Source organism: Rissa tridactyla, chromosome 12, assembly GCF_028500815.1.
Source record: "Rissa tridactyla isolate bRisTri1 chromosome 12, bRisTri1.patW.cur.20221130, whole genome shotgun sequence".
NCBI classification, from domain to species: Eukaryota; Metazoa; Chordata; class Aves; order Charadriiformes; family Laridae; genus Rissa; species Rissa tridactyla.
Window position 1 is genome coordinate 1206857 of NC_071477.1, and position 24915 is coordinate 1231771.

General features: G+C 42.2%; 1 protein-coding gene across 1 annotated transcript in view; it reads left to right on the forward strand.

Annotated features, from left to right (window-relative positions):
• The window catches only part of PHACTR3 (phosphatase and actin regulator 3), a 110291-nt gene that overhangs the window by 66027 nt on the left and 19349 nt on the right, over window positions 1–24915 (forward strand). Inside the window, exons 6-9 of the mRNA XM_054218412.1 lie at window positions 2574–2777; window positions 6740–6914; window positions 7887–8134; window positions 14760–14913. Coding sequence (XP_054074387.1) covers window positions 2574–2777; window positions 6740–6914; window positions 7887–8134; window positions 14760–14913 — 781 coding nt within the window. The remainder of the gene's footprint in view (window positions 1–2573; window positions 2778–6739; window positions 6915–7886; window positions 8135–14759; window positions 14914–24915) is intronic.

Consider the following 24915-nt stretch of genomic DNA (forward strand, 5'->3'; position numbering starts at 1 on the left):
GACTTCATGTTTGGATAATACACAGCAAAAGAAGAGCCTAGGCAGAAAGGGCAGTCTTTCCCACCTAACCCAGCCCATGGGCTGGGGGCAGTCCCAAGGGGAGGATTTCTACCTAGTGGCATTTCGACAAGTGGCACCCCATGAATAATTAGTCACTCTGGCAAGGATTCTAGTGCTGAGCACTTGGAATATTTTCAGCAGGATAATATTCACTCTGCGGTATGAAAGTTGTTAATAGGTTTCTATAGTCAAGACTCAGGTCTGCCTTCAGACCAAGTCAAACATGTGCTGCTGTTACCAGAAATAACCACAGAAAAAAAACCAGAAGCAAACCATTTTTTGCAGGGAATGTAAAATGGACATTTTTAGACAAGAGTGCACAACGCCAGTTTGATTTTGTGATACCACTCTCTGAACAGGATGGAGTTCAGAAACAAAAAAATCTGTTTGACTGAGGACGAGTGTGTTTTGGATCCACCTTCTTTAAAGGAAAGGTCCTACTGTGACTGCTACTCTGCATCCATGCCAAACAGCACTTCATGTCATGGGGAGGTCTACTGATTTCAGTGAAGTTACTGCCAGAAGAAAGTATCGCTCCACTCAGGGGATTGTGCTGAAATCTGACTAATTTTCCTGCCAAGCTACTAACACCTACTGGAGCTCTTGATCTTTCTGTAACGTAACCCGTTAGTGACTTAATTTTTCTCTTCCTCTATTACACATTTTGTCTTCTATGCAGTAGGCAAAAAAATACAAAGTGATGCCAGCCTGGAACAAAGCATTTCCCTCGAAGTATATTTTAAAGATAATGATTTCCTTCTGTAATTCAGGCAACTATCACATATGGCAGCTTTCCTATCAAGCCAAATGTCACAAGAATTCCTGTTAAGGATTCATATTTATTCTACTTCCCTGTCTTTGAATGATAAATACTCATTCCTCATCTTCTAGGCATACTCATTAATCTGTTTGTCAACAAATTAAATGCTATTATCTTGCCAATGCTATTGTTTCCAACTGCTTAAGTGCTCTGGTGCCTCCCCATCCACTGTGAACACAAGGCTGCTGAATGTTCGTTAATACAGAGAATTTGTATTCCAAACAAGACGTATGACCGAGCCAAGAAAAGATTTGTGACGTGGCAGCAGTGGGTGCCCACTGCTTTGTGTTTTTAGGAGATGGCCTAGAATGGTTTGGAAGGAAAGATACTTTGTTTAGACAATCCAGAATGCTAAAAGGAGTGAGATTTGCCATTTACCCAGCCCAAGCAGTTTGGACCTTTCTCATAGTGAGGAGATACTTAAACACCAATCTGCCCATTTGGATGACTGCTTCACTTGCTAGGGTCAGAAAAATAACCCTTATGGCTACCACTGAGCCTGTAGTGGCTGGAAGTGCAGTTTGGTGAGAGCCTGGCTGTGGCTGGGGTCCTGCATTAGAGTCAGGCTCAAGCCTCCCTGTGGGTCCCCACGTATTTGTGGGGGGATCAGGCAGAGATCAAGGAGACTTGATCAGGCAGAGATCAAGGCAGAGATCAGGAGACGTAACAGAGTGTGAACGTCACTGAGGCACTCTGTGAGTTTAAGCACTGTTCGAGTCAGCTGGTGTCTGAGCAGTATTCAAAGATGTTAATTTTGGACTTTATCGCTGAAATTTCCCCTATGTCCTGCTTCAGCTTCATGCCTTTCTGGATCTATTCCCCCGTGCTCTCATCACAGCCAGGTCAATTTGGTGAACTGCTCAGTGATTCAGCCTGCACTAACTTTAAGAGCTAAGTGTTTTTCCCATCTTTCAGGAGACAATCCTGAAATGAACACTGCTTCACCATCTCAAATGAAGGCTTTGGTGATTGAAGTTTTTCTTAAGTACTTTACCCATTCTCTGTTCCACACTAGTTTCTGAGATCCACTGGTAAATCTTTTTAATGGCAGTCTTTTCTTGGTTATCAACTTTAACCTCAGGAAAGACTCGACAGTTCTGCAGTCAGGTGCAGTAAGAGAAGACTTGGGATGCGAGCTGAAGTCATGTGTTAAATAAGATAAAAATTAAATTATGAAAATAAATGTGTGCAACAAACAATTGGAACGTCAGCTTTCATGTAGTGTTACCAGTTTGATACTCATTGCCCTTCGGCTGCATGTTCCTAGCACAGACAACTACTCATTCAGTAACTCTGCCACTGCAGCTGCATGCTGTAAGAAAATTCATTGCAGTTCTCAAAAGTTGCTTTGTCTTGCTGCCTTCTTTATTAAAAAAAAAAACAAAAAAACAAAACCAACCAAACAAAAAAAACCCAAAAAAATAAAAACAGAAAAAGCTTTAGGGGAAGTAAGGGAAGCTCAGCAGTTTTCTCAGGAACATCAAAACTAACATTTCTTCAATATCCTCATACATTTTATTCTTTACCTGTCTTGGCTGGTTGGCTATTTCACAGAGTAATCATCTTCACTATGGAAAAGAAGTGCTTCTAGCTGTGTGCCATGTGTTCTGTTTTTTTGAATGTTCCTGGCATTGTCCCCTGGCCTGTCATTATTAAATTCGTGTTCCGTTAATTTTACTCATCTTCCTACTAGCCAAGAAACCTTCAGCACCCACAGAAGAATTAGAAGATGCCAGCCTGCCAGCATCTGAAGACAGTCCACAAGCCTTACTTGTATCTGAATCCACAGATTCCCCCCAGAAACAGACAGAAAGAAACCCAGCACAGCTTCCCAGCCCTCCGCTGCTCCCAGCTCCACCACCTAAGGCAATCTCCAAAATCACAAAGAGCATAACAGGTCAGTCACTACTGGGCAGTACAGACTTTCCCACCCCTTGCATGTTGTTTGCCTACATAGCACTATATAGAATTTTTTTTGTTACATTCTTTGTTAAGCCTATTGCCGCAAACTGCTGTGAATGATTTCCATATTTCAACCGGAGTGGTCTGGTTATCTGATAACAACACTCTGATCTTTGTACTTCCCATATTTATTTGAATCTCTCAGGGGATTATTTGTTGTGTGTCTATTGCACTAAACACATGTAAAACAAATCAAACCAACTGCAAACATCTGCTGAATCAGATGCTCTATTGATATGTCATAAAAGACAAGGAAGATTTAAATGTTTTCATTAGCTGGACTCCCACTGTATGACAGTACAACAGCCCAAACCAGGTCCAAGTCAATAGGTTCTGTAGAGGTTTCTGTCTGAAGGGTTTACTCTCTAGGGTAGGTCTAATGTAGAACTATGAAATCTGGTCTAGTTACACAGAACACGCACAAGTGATCCACCTGGCTCCTACAAAGCAATCCTTCGGGCCAGACTTCATTGAATGTTTCAAGAGCAATTCCCCTGGGCCTGATTTTCTAGTGTGTTGCCAATGTTGTTACGTTTTCCAACATTCTGGCACTGCAGCAAGAGTGTTAAAGTGAGTATGATTTTAGTTCCGATTTTAGGGCCCCTACATATGGTAAAAGCAGTTAAAAGGGCCTTATTGCACATTCGAATCAAGTCCTGACATCTACATGTCAGACCAGTTGGATATTTAGACTTTTAAGTGGCAGCCATTATCTCAGCCCTGATTTGCATCCACACTCATCTATTGGCACAAAGAATAGGGTTTTCAAAGTTGCCAGGAAGGAAAATATCAGAGGGCATTGTGATCTGACCCCTGGGGTTCATAGAAAATACTGGTTTTCAGCCTTTTTGAGGAAAATTACAAGTATTTGTTTCCTATGGAAAAATATCCATATTTTGCCCACGCTTAAAAGCCAGAAGAGTTTAAGTAGGAGCTGGATTCAAAATGGTTATCATAATGCTTCTTGGGAGTGGCTGTCCAGATTGTTTCAACATTCTTTGCTATGAGTGAGGCTCTACCCTGCCCCTTCCACCCTGCAACATGGACAGGCACAACCATCAAAAGGCACAACCTTTTGAGTTTGCTCAACTGACGAGAAGGCCATGCTCTGCGTGAGATGCAGGCCATTTGGAAAACCTGCCCCATGGAGGGTAACAAGATTACAGCTCCACCAGGCACTTCATAGCTTTTTGAGTCTAGATATTTTGCTGCTTAACCAAAGTATTTCCTCTAACATCCAAGATATTTTGAGTTTTGTTATTTCATTCTCATCTAAATTTTCCACAAAGAACAAGTCTTAGTTTTCTCAACGACTCCAGTAACTACAGATCCTTTATCAATAGCAATTATACATTTGTTTATTTTTGTATGGATGCGGAGGCAGTGGTACGTTGAGACTAAACAAACACTGTCAATGCCAGAAAGGGAATACAAATGTATGGGGAGAGAGAAACAAAGAGTGATCATGAAAGAAAAGGAATACGAAGAGGCTGAAAAGCTCTTTTGTGTTTAATTTCTTCCCCCCTTAACAATGTTAGAGATGCTGTTAGCACAGGAGTGAGGAATAAGCCAAGCACCAATTAATCACAGAGAGAGGGGGAACAGGGCAAGGTGCCAAGGCATCACTTTGCAAGATTATTCACAGAACAGCTGTCATTAGGACAAATAAGGTGTGATCTAAGGAAACTCTCAATATTGGCCCAAGCAGCAATGAGGACAGAATTGGCCCCTGACCTGTTCCAGGAACAAGCAGGTATAAAGATAAAACAAAGTCTCCTCCCTTCCTGCTTTAGGGTTGAGCTGAACCCAGGGTTCTTCCTCTGAGAAATCATGGACACCCTCTCTCACTGTGCAGCGGTATGACGTGGCTTAAGAGGTGTTTTTTTTCATCCCCTCAGGCCATGATTCAATGGGCAATGATCAATCATAAACGTCCTCTGGGCATCTCCACAGTAGCACATAATCAAAATCCCCTTGAGTGCCGAAAAGACACCTTTGCTAAGCAGAGGTTGGCTGTCTCCCGGCCACGGCAGCCACCCCGAGCAGCACAGGCAGAGCTCCAGGGTGGGAAAGTGTCTCATTGCCAAGATATTGCTCACTGGGCACCTAGACACTTGAAGAAACACCCTTGTGCTTTCAGACGTTTTCAGATTTTAGATAGTGCAACTTTTGGACTAGCTTGACCCCTGTTGCCTGGATGCATAGAGAGATGAAGGAAGCTCTGCACATTGGTTAGAGTTCTGGGTTTTGAGGGAGAGAAATGTGCAAAAATGCCTTCCAAAAATTAAGAAAATAGTAAGTTAGATCTTTCCTGGAATAACAGAGAAGATTGTAATATCGATGTAACTCTCCTCATTGAAGGAGAAATGTGAAAATGAGACCAGGCTTTAATGTTGCCACTCTCAAAAAAATTTTTGATGTTTGATTTTGGGTATGGCTACAGGAGCTCTCCTTCCCACTTGGGCTTTTGCTCTTGCCCTCAGAAGTTCTGCTCTCCAGACACCCAGCACTACCCTTACCAGATTTCCAGCAGTGAACTTAAGAAAAGGCATGTACCAGAGTAGTTGGTAACCATTATGCAGGATGATAGGCCTGAGAGGAAATATTTAATAACTGAAGTTAATAAGCAAATCTATTTTCATCCTCTCCAGTTTTCTAGAGTAAGTTACTGGTGCTAATAGGAACCAAGTCCTTTTTACATGGGTATTTCAGGATCTCCTGCCCTGAGCAGAAGTTTTTCTCTGCTAGGAACTGAAGGATTTATCTCAAAAGTAAGTGGAAAAAAGTAAAAATAATCTGTAAGTTTGTACAAAAGCTGTACAAGCTGTGTCAGTTTAAATTCCTGTTTAAAACACTAGGTGGCAACAAGAGAAAAGAAATACCCTTCTGTATGAAGAACTCGCATTGCATTTTACACCCAGACTGAGCTATTGGTGTAAACAATGCCATATGCCAGAGGCTTGGGATGGAGATAAAAGGGAAGGCGGCATGGGGAAGAGAACTGCATAACAGAAAAACTAATCAGCATCTTTTTCAGGCCAGATGTTCAGTTATCTTAATAGTGTGAAACTATGAAATTTACATCCAGGGAAATGTCCGCTGTGTTTTGGACTCAGGTGCTGGGGAAATGTATATATCAAAGTCTAATTTCTCATAAAATCCTTACACAGCATAAAAAATATCTGAATCTGTGAGTAAAAAAAGATTACATTGCCCCACCCTTCTTTTCTCTTCTTAGTGCTCAATACCACATCTTTCATTTGGATTTCATTTGGCAAGTTTTGTTATGCAAACATTATCCTCATATTATAATGATTTTGGCATTTCCTCAACTGGCATATGAAAGACAGAGGTCTAAGCTGTGCGGCAATCACAGAGGAGCAGATAATGATACTGGTACATTCTGTCCTGACTGAGAACCACAGTGCATAAATTTTAATATAGTCTGCCAGAGTCCAGCAGAGAAAGTGCTAGATTGGAAAGCCACCGCAGCACAAGCCATCGGTGGTTAGGAGGCACTGTACTGGCAATCAAGAATATATCGGTGGGCTCGGAAAAAGGAGAATCTGATACTGTGGGAAAGAGGGGAAATGGGTGAGGCATCTATTTTTCTAGATCAGACATCTGATCTGTGTAATATGAGCCTTTTGAATTCAGATAGTTACTCAGCTTAACCAGTTACCTCCTAGCAAGAACAAAACATCACCATTTTCCTCTCTTCAACACAACAAATTAATTGCAGTGCAGACTCTGTGTGCAAAAAAATAAAAGTGTTACACAACATCTTCCCCTCTCGTGTTTTGACAGCAGGAAGCGAAATAGATGACCCAGTCATGAAATCTCCTCCTTCCACCATCCTGAAGAATTATGTCATTGTTAGTTCCTCCCAAATCTCAGGACAAGCTGCCCTCTTCCATCCCTCTGGCCAGAAAAGTTCGGATCCCCATGTCAGAGGACAGGTAACAACGCCAACCGGTTCCCCTCACCTGGCTGCCGTCCACCTGCCTTTACCTCCCAGCAGGGTCATTGAAGAACTTCACAGGGCTCTGGCCACCAAACACCGGCAGGACAGGTACGTACAGCCTCCCGGCTCTCTGGGTGCATGAGGACAGTCATTCCACTACATCATTTTTCTTAGTAAATGTCCCTAACCTGTTATTAGAATTTTATCTACCCACACAGCTTGGGTTTGCCTTCCTCTTGATGTCACTACTTTGAACATCCATCCCTGGTTAAAGTGCTTAATTTGGCAGTTACTTCAAAGTATGATTTTCCTTTATAAGGAGGGTACTGTGACATGGAAGTAGGTTTTCAAACAGGCAGAATCATTTGATAATCCTTGACCTATTGCAAAAGAAAATCTCTCCACAAGATGCCACGTTAGAGTACCTAAGGCAAATCCTGCTCTAAATATCAGTACTCCACAGATGAGAAATGCTACTATTTCAGTATATGTCTCTTGGCTTATACATGAGCATATACGGTATCCACTTTTAATACAAATGCTTGTGTGGAAGTACATTGGGTACTTTGTCTGGTTTTTATTATAAGCTCTCCCGTGTATTAGAGGAGGACAGAGATAACCTTTTCCATCAGAGAGCTTTGGAGTTAAGTTGGTAACATTCGCAATTCCATAACAGCTATTGTCATGGGGAATAGATTCATAGAATATTATTTCCAGGCCCTGTTAAACCTTTGTCATGATCATAAAATATCAGAATGGTAATATTTCATGCCATGTATGTTTTATATTAGAAGGACGTGCTGTGTGGGTTTTTTTAATCAGTACAGTATAGCATGTGGCTATATATCAAAGAAATACATTAGTCACTACCCTTCCGTACCGAGATAGGAAAGTAGATCCGTGTTAGCCATTCTCAACACAGTCTTGAGAATGCCATCCCGTGTCGTCCCATGTTGAACTCTCTGCCCTGGCCTTTATGAGCTACAGGACATTCTGCTTATTCTCATACAATGATAAGTTCCTCCTATGGCAAAAAAACAGTCTTTTGTAAAAACCGGGCTGTGCACCTTCCACCCACAGCTTCCATGGAAGAGAAAGCAAAGGCTCTCCAAAAAAAAGAGTGGATGTCCGTCCACCCAGAACATCTAGCATTGAGCGCAACAAAGAAAAGGAGAACTCACTGAGTTACAGCAGTGATTCAGAAAATAAACGGAACTCAGTTAAAGAATCGGATGAGAACAAAGAAAACATGATCATGAACTCAGAACTCAAGGAAGACTCTGTTTTTTATCAGGACGAGGAAGTTTTGAATGACTCCATTATTTCTGGTAAGGAAAGTCACCTCTATTATAAAGATATACTATTGTAGCTTAACGGAATGCTCTAATCAAGGCAGTATGCAACAGAAAATACTGAGCAGTATAAATTCCTCTGTTGTAAAATTAACTTTTTCAAGGAATCTTGGTGAAAAGCTGAAGTTAAATTTGAGTCATAGCGATTTGTGATCATGTTTGTCTTGGTAGATACTGCATACGAGACGATGTTTAGACTTATGCTGCTCAATTCATGTATTAGTATGCTTTACCCTTTCAGCTACTTATGTACTAGTGCATAAGTATAGTGTATATGGATGGCAGCACTTGCAGACACATCTCACTGGCAGTAGGCAAAGCTCTCTGTCTACCTGGTGCCATGCTGGGGATGTTTTAGAAGCGCCCCATTTTGGGACTATTATTCCAGTGAAGTGATGGTACGGTGAAAAGCGGAAGAGACCAATGAATCTAGGAAGGACTAACATCCAGAGAAAATATCTTAAAGAAGAAAGTTGCTTCTCCATTTGGTCTATTTCACCCTTTCTTGAGACATATGGGGAATGCACTGTATGATCCTGAGCAATTATTTGAGCGGGCTTTGGCACAATAATCACCTCTCATTAGAAAATTTATTTTTCATTCAAGCCTTTGGTGTTTTCCATGTTAACAGGACAAAAATTCAGTCTGAAATGAATCCTTCAATCTCTTCATCAATGCGTTAAGAGGAGGCAGGCAGAGAAAAATTCATCAAGAAATAAAATAATTGTTATAACAGATGAAGGAGGACTTTTAAAATTCCTATTAGGAAGTATAAGCCAGCACACAGGACTCACGAGTTCTGCTCCTGTGTCTTAAGACACCTAGTAACAGAACAGACCACTGAGAAAAGACAAAACAAAGGAGAATCCCTTGCACAGTTGCTATACATTTTAGGATAACTTAAAAATCACCTTTTAAGTTCTATTCTTTTTTTTTTTTATTTTTTCTGACTATGTGTTGTTCCTGATCATAAAGTGGTCTCCTTTGGTATAATTTTTAAGACCTAGAATCAGCCAGGCAAAAAATATCTTATCCCCTGCTAGTAAAAATAAATCTGAATATTTTATTGTTGAAGATGAATACTCTATACATTTAACAAAATAATTATTCACTGTCTGTGAAGACAGAAATTATGATGATAGAAGGACATAAGTTATTGTACAAATTTCAGTGATATCTAGAAGCAACTCTTGGCTTTCCACAATAAGTGTTAAAATTCTGAAATATTTCTGCTTACTACAGTGGAGCAACAGTGTTGGTGTATTGATGACGGCTTAAGCATTGTTTAAACACAGCAAGTGTTATAGGGCAATATTAGACCAACTGATGTAAAAGTTGGATGGAAAATCTTACAGTACTAATTGGTGAATATAATGAGGTGGGGCTGATACATTCTTGAACGTTTTAGTGAGTAAGATTAATGGCCCAAATTTAAAATGTCAGGGGACAGAACCACATACAGACTTGCTTCCCCATTTCTTGTGATGGTGTGCTAGTAATAGAAGTGCATATGTAGATATGTAGACAGAAAATTACATGCCTTATCTGAAAGGCTGAAAATTTGAAGGTTTGTTATGAAATGAGGTAGAGCAGTAATTATACACAGATTAGTATTTATGTGCAGTTGTACACCGAGGGCAAAGAGAGCAAACAAAGATGGTTTATCATCTGATAAAGAGGCCCCAGATATGAATAGAACCCCTTTTCCATGCAAAATACTTTCCAACTTCAACAAAAATATTTTTAGGAATAATTTTTTCTCATTGCTTTCTTCGTAGCTACACAGCCTTCTTCCTCATAATTAATTTATCTCACTCTGGCATTTGAGTCTCTTCACACTAAACTTCAGTTCTTGCACTAAGAAGTCTGTTCCATACACCCCTAAACCTTAGTCATTATAAGACTTGAGCTTTATGTATAAGACCATTTTCTTTAAGACGGCCAAAGATCATGGCGGACTACCTTGTCCTTGCAGGCTGTAACTATGCATTTGCAAAAGACCTAATTTCTTCTGCAAGCCTGGTGCTTGCTCTGCTGGTGCTCAAGTTCAGGCACATCTTATGGGGACAACAAAAACCCAGGCCACCCAAAGTTTCAGCTGTTTGATGTCTAAGGAGGTTGCCACAGACAGGTATATGGCCAGCTGAGCAACACGGTCATTTGAACCACAGAAGTCCTGGTGTGGGGTGGTATAACCGCAGCCACGGAGAAGACAGCAGCTTTGGGGTTGCGACCACTGCCCCTGTATTCAGTGCAAGCTGGGACATACGCAAGGGATTTCTGGTCTTGACACTGGGTGGCACTGCTGGTGCCAGCATTCATTCAAATGCTGCCATTTGCATTTCAGAGAGGAATGAGAGATCCAGACTCTTTCTAGTTTAAAAAATCTGGGCTGGTTTGCAAGTCAGGAGATAAAACTATGCGTTAATCCAAAGTTGCTTTACAATTACTGTACTGCCTTAGCACGTCACCAACTGTGCCATTGCCACTGCGATGCAGAACAGTGCTCAGTGCAACAGCCCCATGGCTACAGAGAGATCAGTACAGGTCACAGATAAGTCTGGAAAAAGTGAGGAATTTTACCTTGACTTTCCGTTAGCACCCTACTCAATAAATCGTTCTTTGAAATCTCTAAACACACAAGGCAAGAGAGTAGCCTTGTGCATGAGTTTAAAAAAATAACATAACAAGCATGTAGCCCACAACTGACAACCAGTGCAAGTAAGGTCTTTCCATCAACACGCAGCATTAGGATTTGTCTTTCGCTTGATAGAAAGAAGAATAAACATACAGGAAATTAAATGTCATGATTCAACCGAATTAAAACAGGAACTTCAGTCAGGAACCTGCAGACCAAGCATGAAAAGGGTGTGAATTTTCAAAGCATTTATTGTTGACCCATCCGAGCTGCCATAAATCATGAAAGAAGCCACAGCCAAGATCCTGCCTAAGATAACTTGGTCACGGGACAGACCGGCATTGAACATGCCTTATTGACCGGGAAAAATAACCCTTATGAAGGAAATACTTATATAAGGGTATTTGCAAGTTCACTTTCCACTGAGATAGTGATCAGGAAGGAATTTGCTTCAGGGTACTGAAAATGGATGTGGGGAAAACTAGTTTGGGGATTTATTTCCTCTTTGTTCTCAGATTTTATTCATTTGTTTATTAATTCTGAAACACCAGATATGGGTTTCTGCAGCAGGTGGAATAACAGAACTGGCCATCAGTGGGGCCAGTCAAGATGAAAACAGATGAACTAACTACACAGAGTTTCCTAGAATGTCTGCCTGAAGGAGGTAACATCATCTCCCTCTTTTCACTTTGTTGGGCCGGTATTATTTTTCAGGAATTAACCCAATTGGTCAGGCATGAGGAATGGCTCCTTAGACTAGCAGATCAGCTTAATCCAGATCTCTTGCATTTTATTTGGTGAAATACCCTAAAGATTAATCAGTGCACAGTGCATATGGACCATGGGAGTGGCTATAGCATAAGCCTTTTAGAAATCCAGACATCTGGATGAAGTGAGCACAGCTTATCCTGAGTGGGTTATACGCTCTCTGCTTCCCTAATACAACAGCAGGATTTGGGTTAAAGTTGAGATTTTTCAGATGTGATTTGTGTTTTTAATTTCACAAAGTAGTAGACTCACTCTAAGTACGCAGCAGAGCAGCCTGGGAGTAGACAAGGCCCTGAAGAGTCGCTTCATTTTACTTTGTTTCAAGCAAAACATTGCATTGTTCCATCTCACTTTGAAATACAAGCCTCTAGGGCATACACTGAGCTAGCTTAAGCCAATGTCTCCACATCAGCTTCAAAACCTGACTTCTTGCAAAAAGTCCAGTCTTTTATCTGCAGAGCGTCAGGTTCAGCTGGCTTTCTATGAGACGAGGGACAGCAGAAAATGAGCCCTGACCTCATCTGAGCAAATAAGCAATGTGATTCTAGCCCTTGTCCTCCCACAATTCAAAGATCAGGTATAGTATGGTATGACAAGTAGCTTTATAAGAGCCTGAAGGGAGTAGGGATAGTTCTGCACGCTCATACCTTAGCTGTCACTGATGAATGGGAGAGTAACTGTTTGGCGCGCAGCTCCAAAAAAAGTGTTTACTACACATGTAGGGCTCCCTTGTTTCCTTCTAAGCAGTTCTGGACAGAGAGGTAGGCATGTGCTGTGTAGTGTGTAAGTATATTGCTTTCAGTGCACCCAAGATGCACCAAACTGCCTGCAAATGCACTATGCAGATGGCCAGCACATGGGTGGCACGTCGCCCGTTCCAGAGACGCTGGGCTTAATGTGTGTGTGCAGTCTCTCTGCAGCAGCCTCCTGGCGTGACCAAATTCCTCTTACCGCCTGTTTAAAATTTCCAGGTGAAAATGAGAACATGTTCAGGGACACCCGGGAGGTTGCTAGCCCCAAACGTGCTTCAGATTGTTTCCAGATGGAATTCTGTTCGTTCCTGTGCTGTACGGATTGAGCGCTGCAAACGCCCACTCGGCACCCGCTCCCAGTGAGGTGGAGGCTTGAAAAATCTTGAGAGTCCCCCAAGCGTGTGGCTTCGTGAGCCAAATGTTTCTGATGGAGTCATTTATTCAGTTAGCAGAAGGCTCTGTGTGGCATCAGCCAAACCATTTAACTTCTTTACCCATCTGTTAAATGCATACCTACTACTTCAGAGGGCTGTGTGGTTTACTTTAATTAATGTTTGCAACAGACTTTGAAAGTATTAGGAGGAAGGTGCTAAACAAGGGCACCGTTTTTAGACTCTAAGCAGGGCTTTGAGCTGATTATGGTTTCTAAAAAGTGTAATTTTACACCACTGCAACTATCAAGAGACTGGTCCCCACTTACACAGGGGAGATAACTACTCTCTGCCCCAGTCTTTCCAACATGTATGTGTGGATGTGGTATAGACTCCTCCCTCTGCATAAAGAAATTCAAAATCAATAGTGATAGTAATAATGTAGGTCCACAGAACCCTAGCAAATAAAACTCCACTGTATGGCAATGAGAATCTATTTAGGATTTAGTATCTTGACAAGCTCCAGAGCATCCTTTAAAGCATAGACTTTAATCCTATCTCAAATGCCAAACAAAAATATCAATTAAATGTCATTTTCTTTAAAAATTAGATGACCTTTTCTAGAAAAGGTGAAGCATTAAATTAAAAAAACACCTTTAAAGTAAAAAGGAACCAAAACAAAATAACCTCCTATTACACACCACGCTCCCAAGATGAAACAAATGCAAAGATTTAACTCTAGCTCCTGCACACCCTGACAATGTGCTAAACCCTATCTGGCCGGTGCTACTCTGCAATGATAATTTTCAGACTCCGCTGAAGTCCTGGACTGGACACCAGAAAAGCCAGTACGGCATAGTAGAGGCATGCAGGGATCTGGTGTAAGTTTACTTGCTTACAACCTACCGGTAACATGACTGCTGGAAGAGTGCAGTTCTTCCAGTATGGCTCAGCAGCTCACTGGTTTTAATACCACTTCCCTCTTTGTTTCCACCCATCGTAAGCAAGCTACCCCTCCTCAAATATGGACACCGCCTCAGACTTTCGGTCTGCATTTGAAAATAAAGACAGGTTTCTACTTTACAGCCATTTTATTGCATACCTTTCCAAACACATGGCAAAATGGTTTTATAAGCCTAGGAGTCCAATTTTCATCTGTTCAGCCTGCTGAAGTCTAAAGAGTTACACCAGAGATACAGAACCACCTAAGCTCAGATACAGTTCCCTCTAGTAAGAGTAAACGGACGTTTCTAGTGTCATCAGGGAGGCAGCATCACGGATTCAACATCCAGCACACTAAAGAGCAATAGACTCCTACTCAAAACAGTTGCTTCATGGTCTCCTACGAATAGTTCTTTTGTAATGGCAATTTTTCAGGTTGTCTGGTTTGATGGAAAACAGGTGGTATCATATTTTTACAATAAGTACAACGGGTCATGCTATCACAGTAAGTATTTGTGTCTCTTATTGCCTGAATGCCCAATTAAGTTGCCAGCATTCTGCAAATCATCATAAAACCTGGCCTTTTCTTTCATTCCTTGGAATATTTGCCCCTGCTTTCTTCAGAGGGAAAGGCCTAATATCGACAGTGTAGTATTGATTGCTAAATTATATTCTGCTATTCCTGGTTATGCCTGGTGACCCTGCGAGGAAGGTGTACATGTCCCAGCCACTCCTGTCCCTGAGCGATGCAGGAACCACTAAATGGCTCAGGAAATGGGGACTGCTCTGGGCTATAGGGATGCTCAGAGGATTGAGGCAAGATGCCTCTGACTTCTAAACTAGTGATGTAAATCATGTCTCAACTGCAAATAATTTTCACCTGAGAGCACTGCTTGCTTATAATGGATAACAAAGATAACAGGAATATGATCCTTCTGCATTTGTAAGCAGTTTTGTGTCTGAGCCGTGCACAACTGTAGTGCTACTTACTTACATGAATGTGTAGAACTGTTCATTGCACACTAACATACAGATCACACTCACTCTGTAGGTTTCCCCCTCTTCATATGTGCATGTTTCCTCTCCAGGAGCTGTCTTTCTAATAACTTTCTTTTCAATGCATGTCCTAGGTACTTTGCCAAGAAAATGCAAGAAAGAACTGCTGGCAGTAAAACTACGAAACAGACCAAGTAAGCAGGAGCTGGAAGACAGGAATATTTTCCCAAGGAGGACAGACGAGGAAAGACAGGAAATCCGGCAGCAAATTGAGATGAAACTCTCAAAGTAAGTCTACCTAAGAACAGGGAGGAACCTCCCTTTACAACAGAGCGGCCTCTGAGTACTGTCAGATGAGACACTGTCACCCACCCCCAAGTCCATTTCCTGCAGTGAATCATACACAAACTAATATAGCACATTTCCAGCTGTCAATCAGTCACATGGAGAAAAATCTTAACTCCCTCTTCAGTCAGGATTCTCTTGTTTTCAATGGAAAACAAGACAGAAGTCAATGTGAGAGACAAAATTCTGCCAAATCTACCTGCAGCTCCACTGACGTAATCAAGATTTTGGGGTCCTCCAGAAAGGCTAGTGCTTTAACAAAAATAATAACACAATTATTTATTAACCTGATTTTTCTTTGTTGGCACTAGCTGAGTTTGAGGATAAAGGCAATTGTTATAGCTGCACATTGACTTGAACAAAGGAAAGCTCTGTGTGCATTGGTGGCTGGATTTCTGCTTGAAGGAAGAAGCAGCTCCAGCAGCGTTGCCTTCACGCGGGTGAGGTGTTTGTGTAAGGCCAGCTGCAGGGATGGCAGGGATGGTCTGGTTTTGATCAGTAACCAGGGCAACAGGGTAGAGCTATGAAAGAAACAGCATTACTGTGGCGTGTAGCCTAAAGCAAAGACTGAAGGTAACTGTGAGGCTCAGGCTGCACCATTTGGGTTTTGTGTGTGGTTTTTTTAAGAGCTACATTTGGATATCTGCAAACATGAATATTTTAGATGAGACAAAGTGGATTGTTAAATAATCTGTGCTGTGCCTGCCCACACTGGGACAGTGAGCACTGCTCACTGCCAAAATGCTTGGAATCAAATTGAGAAACATGAACAGAAGTTAATTTTCAAGGCCTATTAAATATTAAATATCTCAAGCCTCTCCTGAAAGAAACATTTATTGATATTTAGGCTAGCTCATTCATGTGTGTGCATTGGATTAAACTTTACCTCAGGGGACAGGGAATGAGAAGTACACATATGGATCAGAGCACAAGTCCTAATGGAGCAGGGTTTATGGAGGAAAACATCACTGGCATCACCACACTTGCCCTCAGCTAAACAACGAGCTGCTGAATGAACAGATGAGAGTTTGGGTGCACTTCATGATGCCCCTGAATACTGGAGCTGGATCCAGTCTCACTGGTTGCTGTTCATTCTTTGTAGCATGGTAGCACTTTACACCCAAAGGAGAACAGTGCATTGTGCCAGTGGCTGCACAAGACAGAGCCTGTCCCTGTCCCAAAACATGTACATCCCATACAAGTGAAAAATAGCACATTACAATTTACATTAAGTTCCAAGAGTTACAGGCAGAGCAAGTCATAGATATGCCACATTAATACCCATTGATTTAGGAAGGAAAGTATCATGGACCTTGACCATGGCTTTGATCATCTTGACCTTGCAAGCCTTGTATATTCATATCAGGGAATTATTTCAAGCTGCACTCCCATATTGTTAATTCCATTTTTTTGTCCAGTCAATTGCTCGCTAAATGTCTTCATAAGTCAGGAGCCTAATTTTATGGCTCTAAAATAAACAAAACTGGTTTCCACCCCACTGCATCCATAAAACCAAGTTGGACCATCACAGAGTATTCACTGAGTAAGAAGATTATGTCATATACAGCCACATTCATATTGCTGAAATGCCTGGAAGGTCACATCTCTTCAATACAGCCTGACTTCTCTTAGTGTGAAAGGCCATTCAGGTGGTATAACTACAGGATTTATCTTTTGATTTAACATGTAGCTTGCTCAATAATGAGCCTAAAGAATTATTTTAAAGGAGGCATACCTAAAGTCAAGTGTCGATACGAGGATTTAAAAATGAAACTGTTCTGCTGGTGAAGAAAAGGGCTGGTCATTACTAGAAGCTAGGAAATGTAGCATCTATAGGTCAGTGCAGTGAAGGAAGCCTCCATACTGCCTGCTATGGTCTCATGGAGCAATCTGTGGTGCAGGCTATTAGTCTCATTGGTAATGTCTAGAGGATGGCTAAAAGCCATCTTTGTTCCAAGTGCTGGAAGACAGGCTTTCATTTAGTTCCTTCCTCCTGGAACATGGAAGATTCAGCGCATTTCGGGGAACAGACGGTGCAGAGATTGCTGGAATAGCCAGGAATGGCAAAACAGATTGGAAGCTATCTCCCACACAACTTCCAGCACATATGTGCACTGGCAGAGCTCAGCCCAGCTCTTAACTCATCCACCAGAATAGAACACGACCATGCAAACAAGCTCAGGTGGTGGATGCATGCAGGAAAATATTTACACAAGGAAAAGAAAGTACATGTCCAAAATAAAAAGTAAAAATGGGTAGTGTTAAAGGCCAAAAAGTCAAAGCCCTAGAGATATCCCTCTGGAGTTCCTAACTGGGTCTCACCTCACAAACACAGCCCACCCCAGCATAACCTGGTGGTAGTGTGGCAATGTAACCACCGGGCAGAGGGAAAATATCGCATCTTTAAACCCATTCATTTCACTGCTATTTGTGCAGCACAGTCTCTTTGTGCCTTTGTGAAAACTTGGAAGTTTAGGAAGTTTATAGCTAAGGAACGCACTGCTAAGCGTTCAGGTGCGAAGCACTGACCAGAAAATGGGATCCAACAGAGATGTCTGGGCTCTGGATGATTTTGCCATGACCTGTGCCGATAAGAGCACATTGCTGCTGCTGCACTGGTAACACTTTGATAACAGCAATGGGACTTGCCGGCTCATGAATCCACCTGAACCACCAGGCTACAGCCCTGTACTTTAGCACAAAATAACGTACAGGTGGATTAGTCAGTAGTTATATGGCTGTCTGCATAAGAATGGCAAGTAAACAGGCAGTTTTTTCCAAGATCAATATTTTTCAGCACATTTGTAGGGATTTGGAAGTCTACAGCTCTCTAGCAAATTGCCTCAGTCCCACAGCTAACACAGCCTAGCTCCGTACTCTAGAGGGAAAGCTATGCTGACGTATATAATGTGCAACATATACTGAATAATAGTGTCTATGTAACTTCAAAAATGGGGAGACAAAAGAATAACATTTTCTCAAAAACGCCGTATTTTTTAAATGGTTCTGCTATAATACATTTCAACAGTAGTTGTGAACCTGCTGAGAAAACCAACACTGCTATCTTGTTGATGGGTGTTCATGCAGTCAAAGCTAAAATCCCTGTTTTTCTTCCCTTTCCCACTCATTGCATCTCAAAAGAGAGATTGAGGAATTCCGTTATATCTTTTGGGCCAGATTCCACTTTCACAGCTGTGCAAGTCCACTGACTTCGGATTTATTATTGACTGACAGCAGAATGAGTACAGATTCAAGTATTCATTTATGCACATTGCTGTTTTTGAAGAGTGTATTTCCCATATTTCGTGCTCCCAGACAATTTAGTCTGCCACTTGTTGCCGTGGAAACAGGCACTTCTCCCTCCTCCTCCATCCAAAATGGCAGTATTCCATTTTCCCCAGATTTCCCTTTCCAGTAGTGTTTTCTCTCACTAATTCATGCGTCCCCGGTGCACAGGGCCATGGTGTGCACTTGCAATATTCTACTGTGCATTAGGCAAGAGGGCTCCCAACAGGTCCTGGTTCCCATTATTATGTGTTCGGAGTGTAGATAATAAGCCCTCAATGGAATTCGGTGAATCGAGAGCTCTTTGTGTCAAGAGGCGGGAAAGACATTTGCAATACGATTATTTGCAGTAACTGCTTTCTGCCTTACAGTCTCACTTTGTTCTAGAAGGGATTTATGCTGAAACTGGAGGAGTAAAATAGTTGCTAGACTGAAGAGTGACGCAGGAAAAGGTTGTTTAATTAAATTTGATATCTGACTATTTAGAAAGTTAATGTTTGAACTGCTTGGGTGGCTGGTACTTCTCAAGTATGCCTTGTATAACCACAGTTAAAGACACTCCATTATTACTTAATGTTTCAATGAAAACATGAATTCCCAGAAAAGATTATACTTGTAATTTTCACTTCATGTTCTGTTTCACCTCCTTGGATATTTGCATAAGTAGACACGATGCATTCAGCAGCACTTAAGAGATTATGGAGACAGGAATACAGATACTGAAACATGGGCATCAAAGGAGTCAGACAGGAAGAATGATGGTTTTATGGACAAGAGCGGAACCAAAACTTGAGCACCTAAAACTGATCTTTACCACATTGAAAAACTTGGCATGGGTAAGTGGATCATGCTGGGGCAAGATTTCTTGGCAATGTAAAGTGAAAAAGGGGGTATCTTTATTGAGTACTTTACCACATCTGGAAATCTGTAGTTCCAATACTGCCCCGAGGTTCTTGGAAAGGCATTTTCGAGTTGACTTGCCCAGAAAGTGCAGACGTAGCTAAACGCACACCCAGATTAGACCCTGGTTGTACCTCAGCCTTATGTAACAGAGCATGAGGTTCACAGTGCTGCTGGAGACAGAACAATACCAAGCAAACAGCCTAAAAGCATAAAGCATGACAGTTCAACACAGAGCAATCTCAAAGGAAAAATTTACCTATTGATGAAACAAAAGCTGTGCCCCGTTTCCCAAGAGCGGCATGAAAAGCCGTGCCCTGTTTCTCGAGAACGGCACATCCCATGTCATTTCCTCACAGAAACGTCTCACGGCAGCTTTGCTCACTGAAAAGGCATCAGCCCCCCAGACCGAGAAATTCAATGGGAAACTGGGCTGAATCTACAGAACTTTGGGGAATATTTGATTTGATTTTGACCAAAGGGCAGGGGGGAAGGTACAAACTACTAGTGGCCCTGATGCAGAAATTAAGTAGATACTGAACTGAGCTCAGTTTTAGAGACTAGCCCAAATTCACCTGGAGATTATCACGGTTTGTTGATGAAGCTCCAACTGTGCTCAAACTCCCGCTCACTGAACTAGAAATCAGGGAACTGCCCTGATTTCAGAAGGCAGGGAAGACTTGACACAGGTGTATTCCAGAGACAGAAAGGCAGGGGCAGGCACAAAGAAAAGATCGGCTGTCACTGCTAATTAGGTGTGTACAATTTAATGCATTTTGTTCTTATGTGGCAGGAATCATCCAGGTAACCTTGTCACTGATGCTAAAAATAACCCCAGCGAGTGCAGCGTGGGTGTCTGTGAAAGCCTTAGCTCCTCGCATGAGACAGGAGCTATATATAGAGCTACAATTTAATTCTGTGGGCGTGCGTGTAAGCCGAGGGAGTCTCCCGTTCTCCTTGCTCTGCACTAGACAGCAGGCCGAGATGCTGGCAGCAGGACCGGCTGGGGGATTGCTGTTGGAGATTTGCATATGGCTGCAGTATTTTATTAACAGTTTGTACAGTGCCTGAATGCTTTTTAAACCTGGTGCTGTGTGAGGATTTGGGATTTTTTTCATGTTTTGTCCCTCCCTTTTCCGTGATGGGCTCAGCTTTTCAGGCTACAGAAAAGAAAAATATTGGCGGGGGTGGGAGGAAGGACTGGAAGAATGGGGGATATGTAAGTGATAGCTGAGATTTTTTGAAGCTGTCTCCAGGATTTAGATGTAAGGATCCCATGGACATTAATCCCCATGCCCTTCCTTGGTGTCAGGCAGTGACACACAGCTGGAAACCCTGTTATATAGCAAGTGACAGCACTGGCCTTACAGTCAAAGGGGCTGAGGTTTAGAATCTGCTGCCACAGTTACTCTGAGACAGTCTTCAAGGATAAAATCAGGAGGAAAATGAGAAAGCTCAAGTTTTGTTAATGTCTCCAAGCAATGAGTCAGTTTACCCTCCTGTCTACAGGGCTTTTCAGGTCCAAGGGAGCTGCGGTGCAGCTCAAATACATGTATTAGAAGAGGTTCAAGTACATCTGTACATGCCATACCTTGACTACCCCTACTCTGTCCCTTTCTCTTAAGGACTGAAGAGCTCTTGAGAAAGGTAGCATTTGTTCCCTTTCATGTATTACACTTGTAAAAATAGAATGAACTTCACTGATGTGAATCCCTGGTCAGCAAGTAACAAACCTAACTGCCATGGGTGTGTGATCATAACCGACCCTCTGGACAGAAGCTCTTTAACCAGAGGTACGTGCCTGCTTCAGTAATGAAGCACAGTGCATGCACAATTAATTATGGAGCACCCTATCAGCTCTGGGCAAGAGCCGTGATCTGCAGCTGAACCAGAAAGAGCAATTTGCTGTCTCAGACCAGCCCACAGCATGTTTGGCAAGAATTCTTGAACACGCTAATTCATTTATAAAGGGCTGCAACAGAGAGGACTTAGTCCTGTGTGTGTTTGATTTGAACAGCGTGCACATGACTCAAAGCTGCCCTCAGTGCCGGTTTGTATCGCTAAGGATTCAGCATGCACCTCCTGTTGAAAACATGGGGTATTTAGTTTGTGCTAACATGGGGAAGGGTCATTGCAGAGGGCAGTTAATTCTGCCCAGGGACAAGAAGTTGTTTCACATGTCTGGGGCACAGCTGATGAGAGACTGTCTTCTGGGAAGACACTAACTCCTTGCACTGCTCTGTTCTACTTCCCTGGCTCCAGTGCTGGGAACTCATAATCAAACATGTTTTCCATGGCACAGTGAAGGCAAGGGCAGCAGGTCAGTGCACAGCAGGGAAGGGAAGAGCAGAGCAGGAGGTGTAAACACAGAGAGGAATATCCAGGGTCTTTTCTGGGAAACGGAGTCAATTCCTCGAATAGGTCTTCTAGCATAAGTGGTACATGTGAAACTAGACATGAAAAAAATCAGGGTTCAGAAAGCTGTAACGTATCACAAGAGAGCATAATTATGTAAATAACCTTGCAGGAAAACTGCTAAAGCAAGTGTAATTAAATAAGGAAAAAACAATTTATGGAAGAAAATAGCGCACTTGTCTTGCCCTGCCAAGATGCCTACAAATAGCATCTGTTCAGGCTCAGATCCTCTCTCAGAAAATAGGCATCTACACATGCCTGAAGATCTGGGCCCCAGCCCTGTAAAGGGACAAGCAGTCATAAACCAAAATGGAAATCTGCGGAAAGCCAATAATGCTCTGTAACGCTTCACCTTACACTGGATTATGATTCAGGTCCTTAAGCTAGTTTGGATCTGCAGCACAAGTAATTACAGAAAGACATTGATTTAATTTGCAGAGCTTAATCGATAGGGACCAAAGTAAGCTGCTGTGGTTGTCGCAGCCATTGGTGCTGTTTTATAACAAAAACCTGACCAGGACAAGGTGTGTAGCAGTTGTGAGCTACTGGTAACACAAGGGTTGAGCAGGCATTCAGCAGGGTGGCAGCCCTCACCAGTTGTGGGGATGGTCGCTGTGTTGCTGAGATTATTTAGGATTGGATTTTTTGTTGTGAAACCTGTTCATGGAATTCAGGAAGAACGTTTTATGCACTTAATGCCAAGCACTTACTTCACTGTAGTTGAAACAGAAGCAAGATGGGATGGACAGTATGCATCTGAAAGACGATGAACTGGTATAAGCAAAATCTCAGCCAGAAGGGGGTTTGGCTGCATGTTTTCCAGTTTTAATGTACTCAGTTTCAGGCTCGATGCTTGGAAGCATATGGAACAAGAGAGAGGGGAGGGGTAGTTTTGGTTTCGTGTTGGTCCTCCTACTCCACCACCACTTTTAAACCTAGCCACCTTTATATGCAGACTGGACAGAAACGAGTTTCACCATAACTGCTGCTTTGAATTGCCTGCAGAATACTGAAGCAGACAGAATTCACTTCCACAGAATTTGTAGCGTGGCTTTTAGACTGGGGAAGGGAAGAGACAAAGCCTTCTCACAGTGCGGTGTGACATTTGCAAACACCATACCTGGAGCACATATGGCTAGTACCACAGCAGGACCTTATCACTGCTTTATGGGCCAGTCTTGTCAGATGAGTCATCTGCACCTTTGTGTGAAGAACTCGAGCATGTTTTTGGACTCTCTTCCAAGAACTGGCTCACCACATGTGATCCAAGGAAACTGCAATTAATACAGTGCAGTTGCTGGCCCTCCAAATACTGTTAGAGTTACTACAGATTCCTCCCCCTGCAGCTCTGAGCACAACTTCTGTAGCCTGGTTCGTTCAAGATCTTAATTCCTCCCAGGAATCAGAGGCTTGGGCTTGCTGCTTTCATATAGGAAAACTGGGTCAGTATAGCACAGTTTCCACCTTTTTGAAGTAACCTTAGACAAGGCAAGGGGGGTGAAAAATGAAGGAAATAAGTATTTAGGAAATAGGGAGGGGGGAAAGGAGAGAAAACAGGTCAGAATAGAAGGTCATTGTTTCTTATCGAACACTGCTTAATAAATATTGTACAGTCATATCAATTATTAAAATGTAGTTCTAGCTAAATCTTTTTGATTCTATTGCCTATGCCCACCTGGCAAGCTGCAGCTGTATAATCAGGTCTTGTGGGGGTTTTCCTGTTTATTTGTGTAGCTCAGGAGCTACTTGGGTCAAACAGAGCACCACAAGTTTCCCTCAGCATTTTTTTTTTCAGGATAATTAACTCATCCAAGCAGCCAGCGCACTTCCTTGACCTCTCCAGACTCTGCAGACTGTTTTTTTCCCCCAGAAAGTACTCTCATTTTCTGTCTTTTTCTTTATCTGTTGCATGTAACACACCAAAGGACAAAAAAAGGACTCCCAGATCTATCAATCCATGCTCAAGTACTTGTCCAGTGAAATAAAAAGGAAACACACACCAGCTTTGGGGGTAGAGGACCTCCTTCTGCTCAAAGCCCACTGATGCAGAGGACTGTATCAAGGCAACTAGGAAACACACCTGCTTAAAGAACCAGCATGTTGCTAAAATCTGAGTCTTAAATCACATTAGAAAGAGGTTTCTGCAAACCAGTTTCACATCTTTGTACAACAATGGAGTCAGGTTTTTTGGGTTTTGTTTTTTAAAACTATACAAAATATCACTCGGCCAGGAGTCAAACATCAGAATGAAAACATGAGTGCCTTACTGTTGACAAAAAGCCCTCAAAATCAAGACTACATGGCTCATAGATGAACAGCCACTGTCATTTGCTTGAGATGATCATATTCATTAGGCAAATTAAATTCTGAATGAATTAATACTTCAGTAGTTTTTCAGAAATCATGTAAAAAAAAAAAAAAAGCCAGGATCTCACAACAGTCTCTCCAGATAGCAGCTGGTCTGTTGCAAAGAAATCAGGCTAATTTGAGGGTGTCTGCAAAAGCGATACTCTGGCCAGGCTGCACTGCAGCCTTATTATTGTAGTTGTCACAGGCAGTGGCTGCAGCACTTCCAAAAACCACCCAACAGGGGAGAAATCCTCCTTCTCCAGAAAAGGTTAAACAAACCAGTACTAATGTGGTAAGGAAAGTTGTATTTATAGGCATCATCCAATTAATTTAAAAAAAATAATATTTTTGCAGCCTGTTTACAACATAAAGGAAAAAGCTAACAGAGAACGATAGGTGTGTGGAAACACCAAGCTTAGGTCTCCAAGGGTGACGGGAGAAGGAAGCTCAGGGTGAGCAGGGACTTTCTGGTGGACTAGAGGCCCAGCACTCAAACGCAGCGTTACCTGTGACTTGCTGTGCATCAGCGGCAATGAAAAAACACATGCTACAAAAGCCTAGAAAACCAGCGTATGATGGAGGTCTTCTGCAGAGAGACAAGGCCTTTGCTAGCTTTGAAGAAGTCACTGCCACCTTACGTTGCTGTGCATAGCTCCCCCCATCCCAGCAGGCAGACAGGGAGCAACTCTAAGGAGACATGGAGGCAGTAAAATGGAATCCTGTCCCAAGAACATGGAGACTTCACAAAGGTTTTCTGTCACAGCCTTGCACTTTGACGGTAACAGTGAGAGGATGTTGTACCACAACAAATCATAGCAGTAATGTCAACGCTAAATGCTCAGGCCAATAGGAAATGTTACATAATTTAATGTTTACATTTTATTCAATTGAGGAACTCGGATTTCAAAAGCACAGGATTTTCTGTCCTGACTGAAATTTTCCAGCAACCCCTATTTGGATTTACACCACCATAACTGAACGGAGGATCCTAACTGG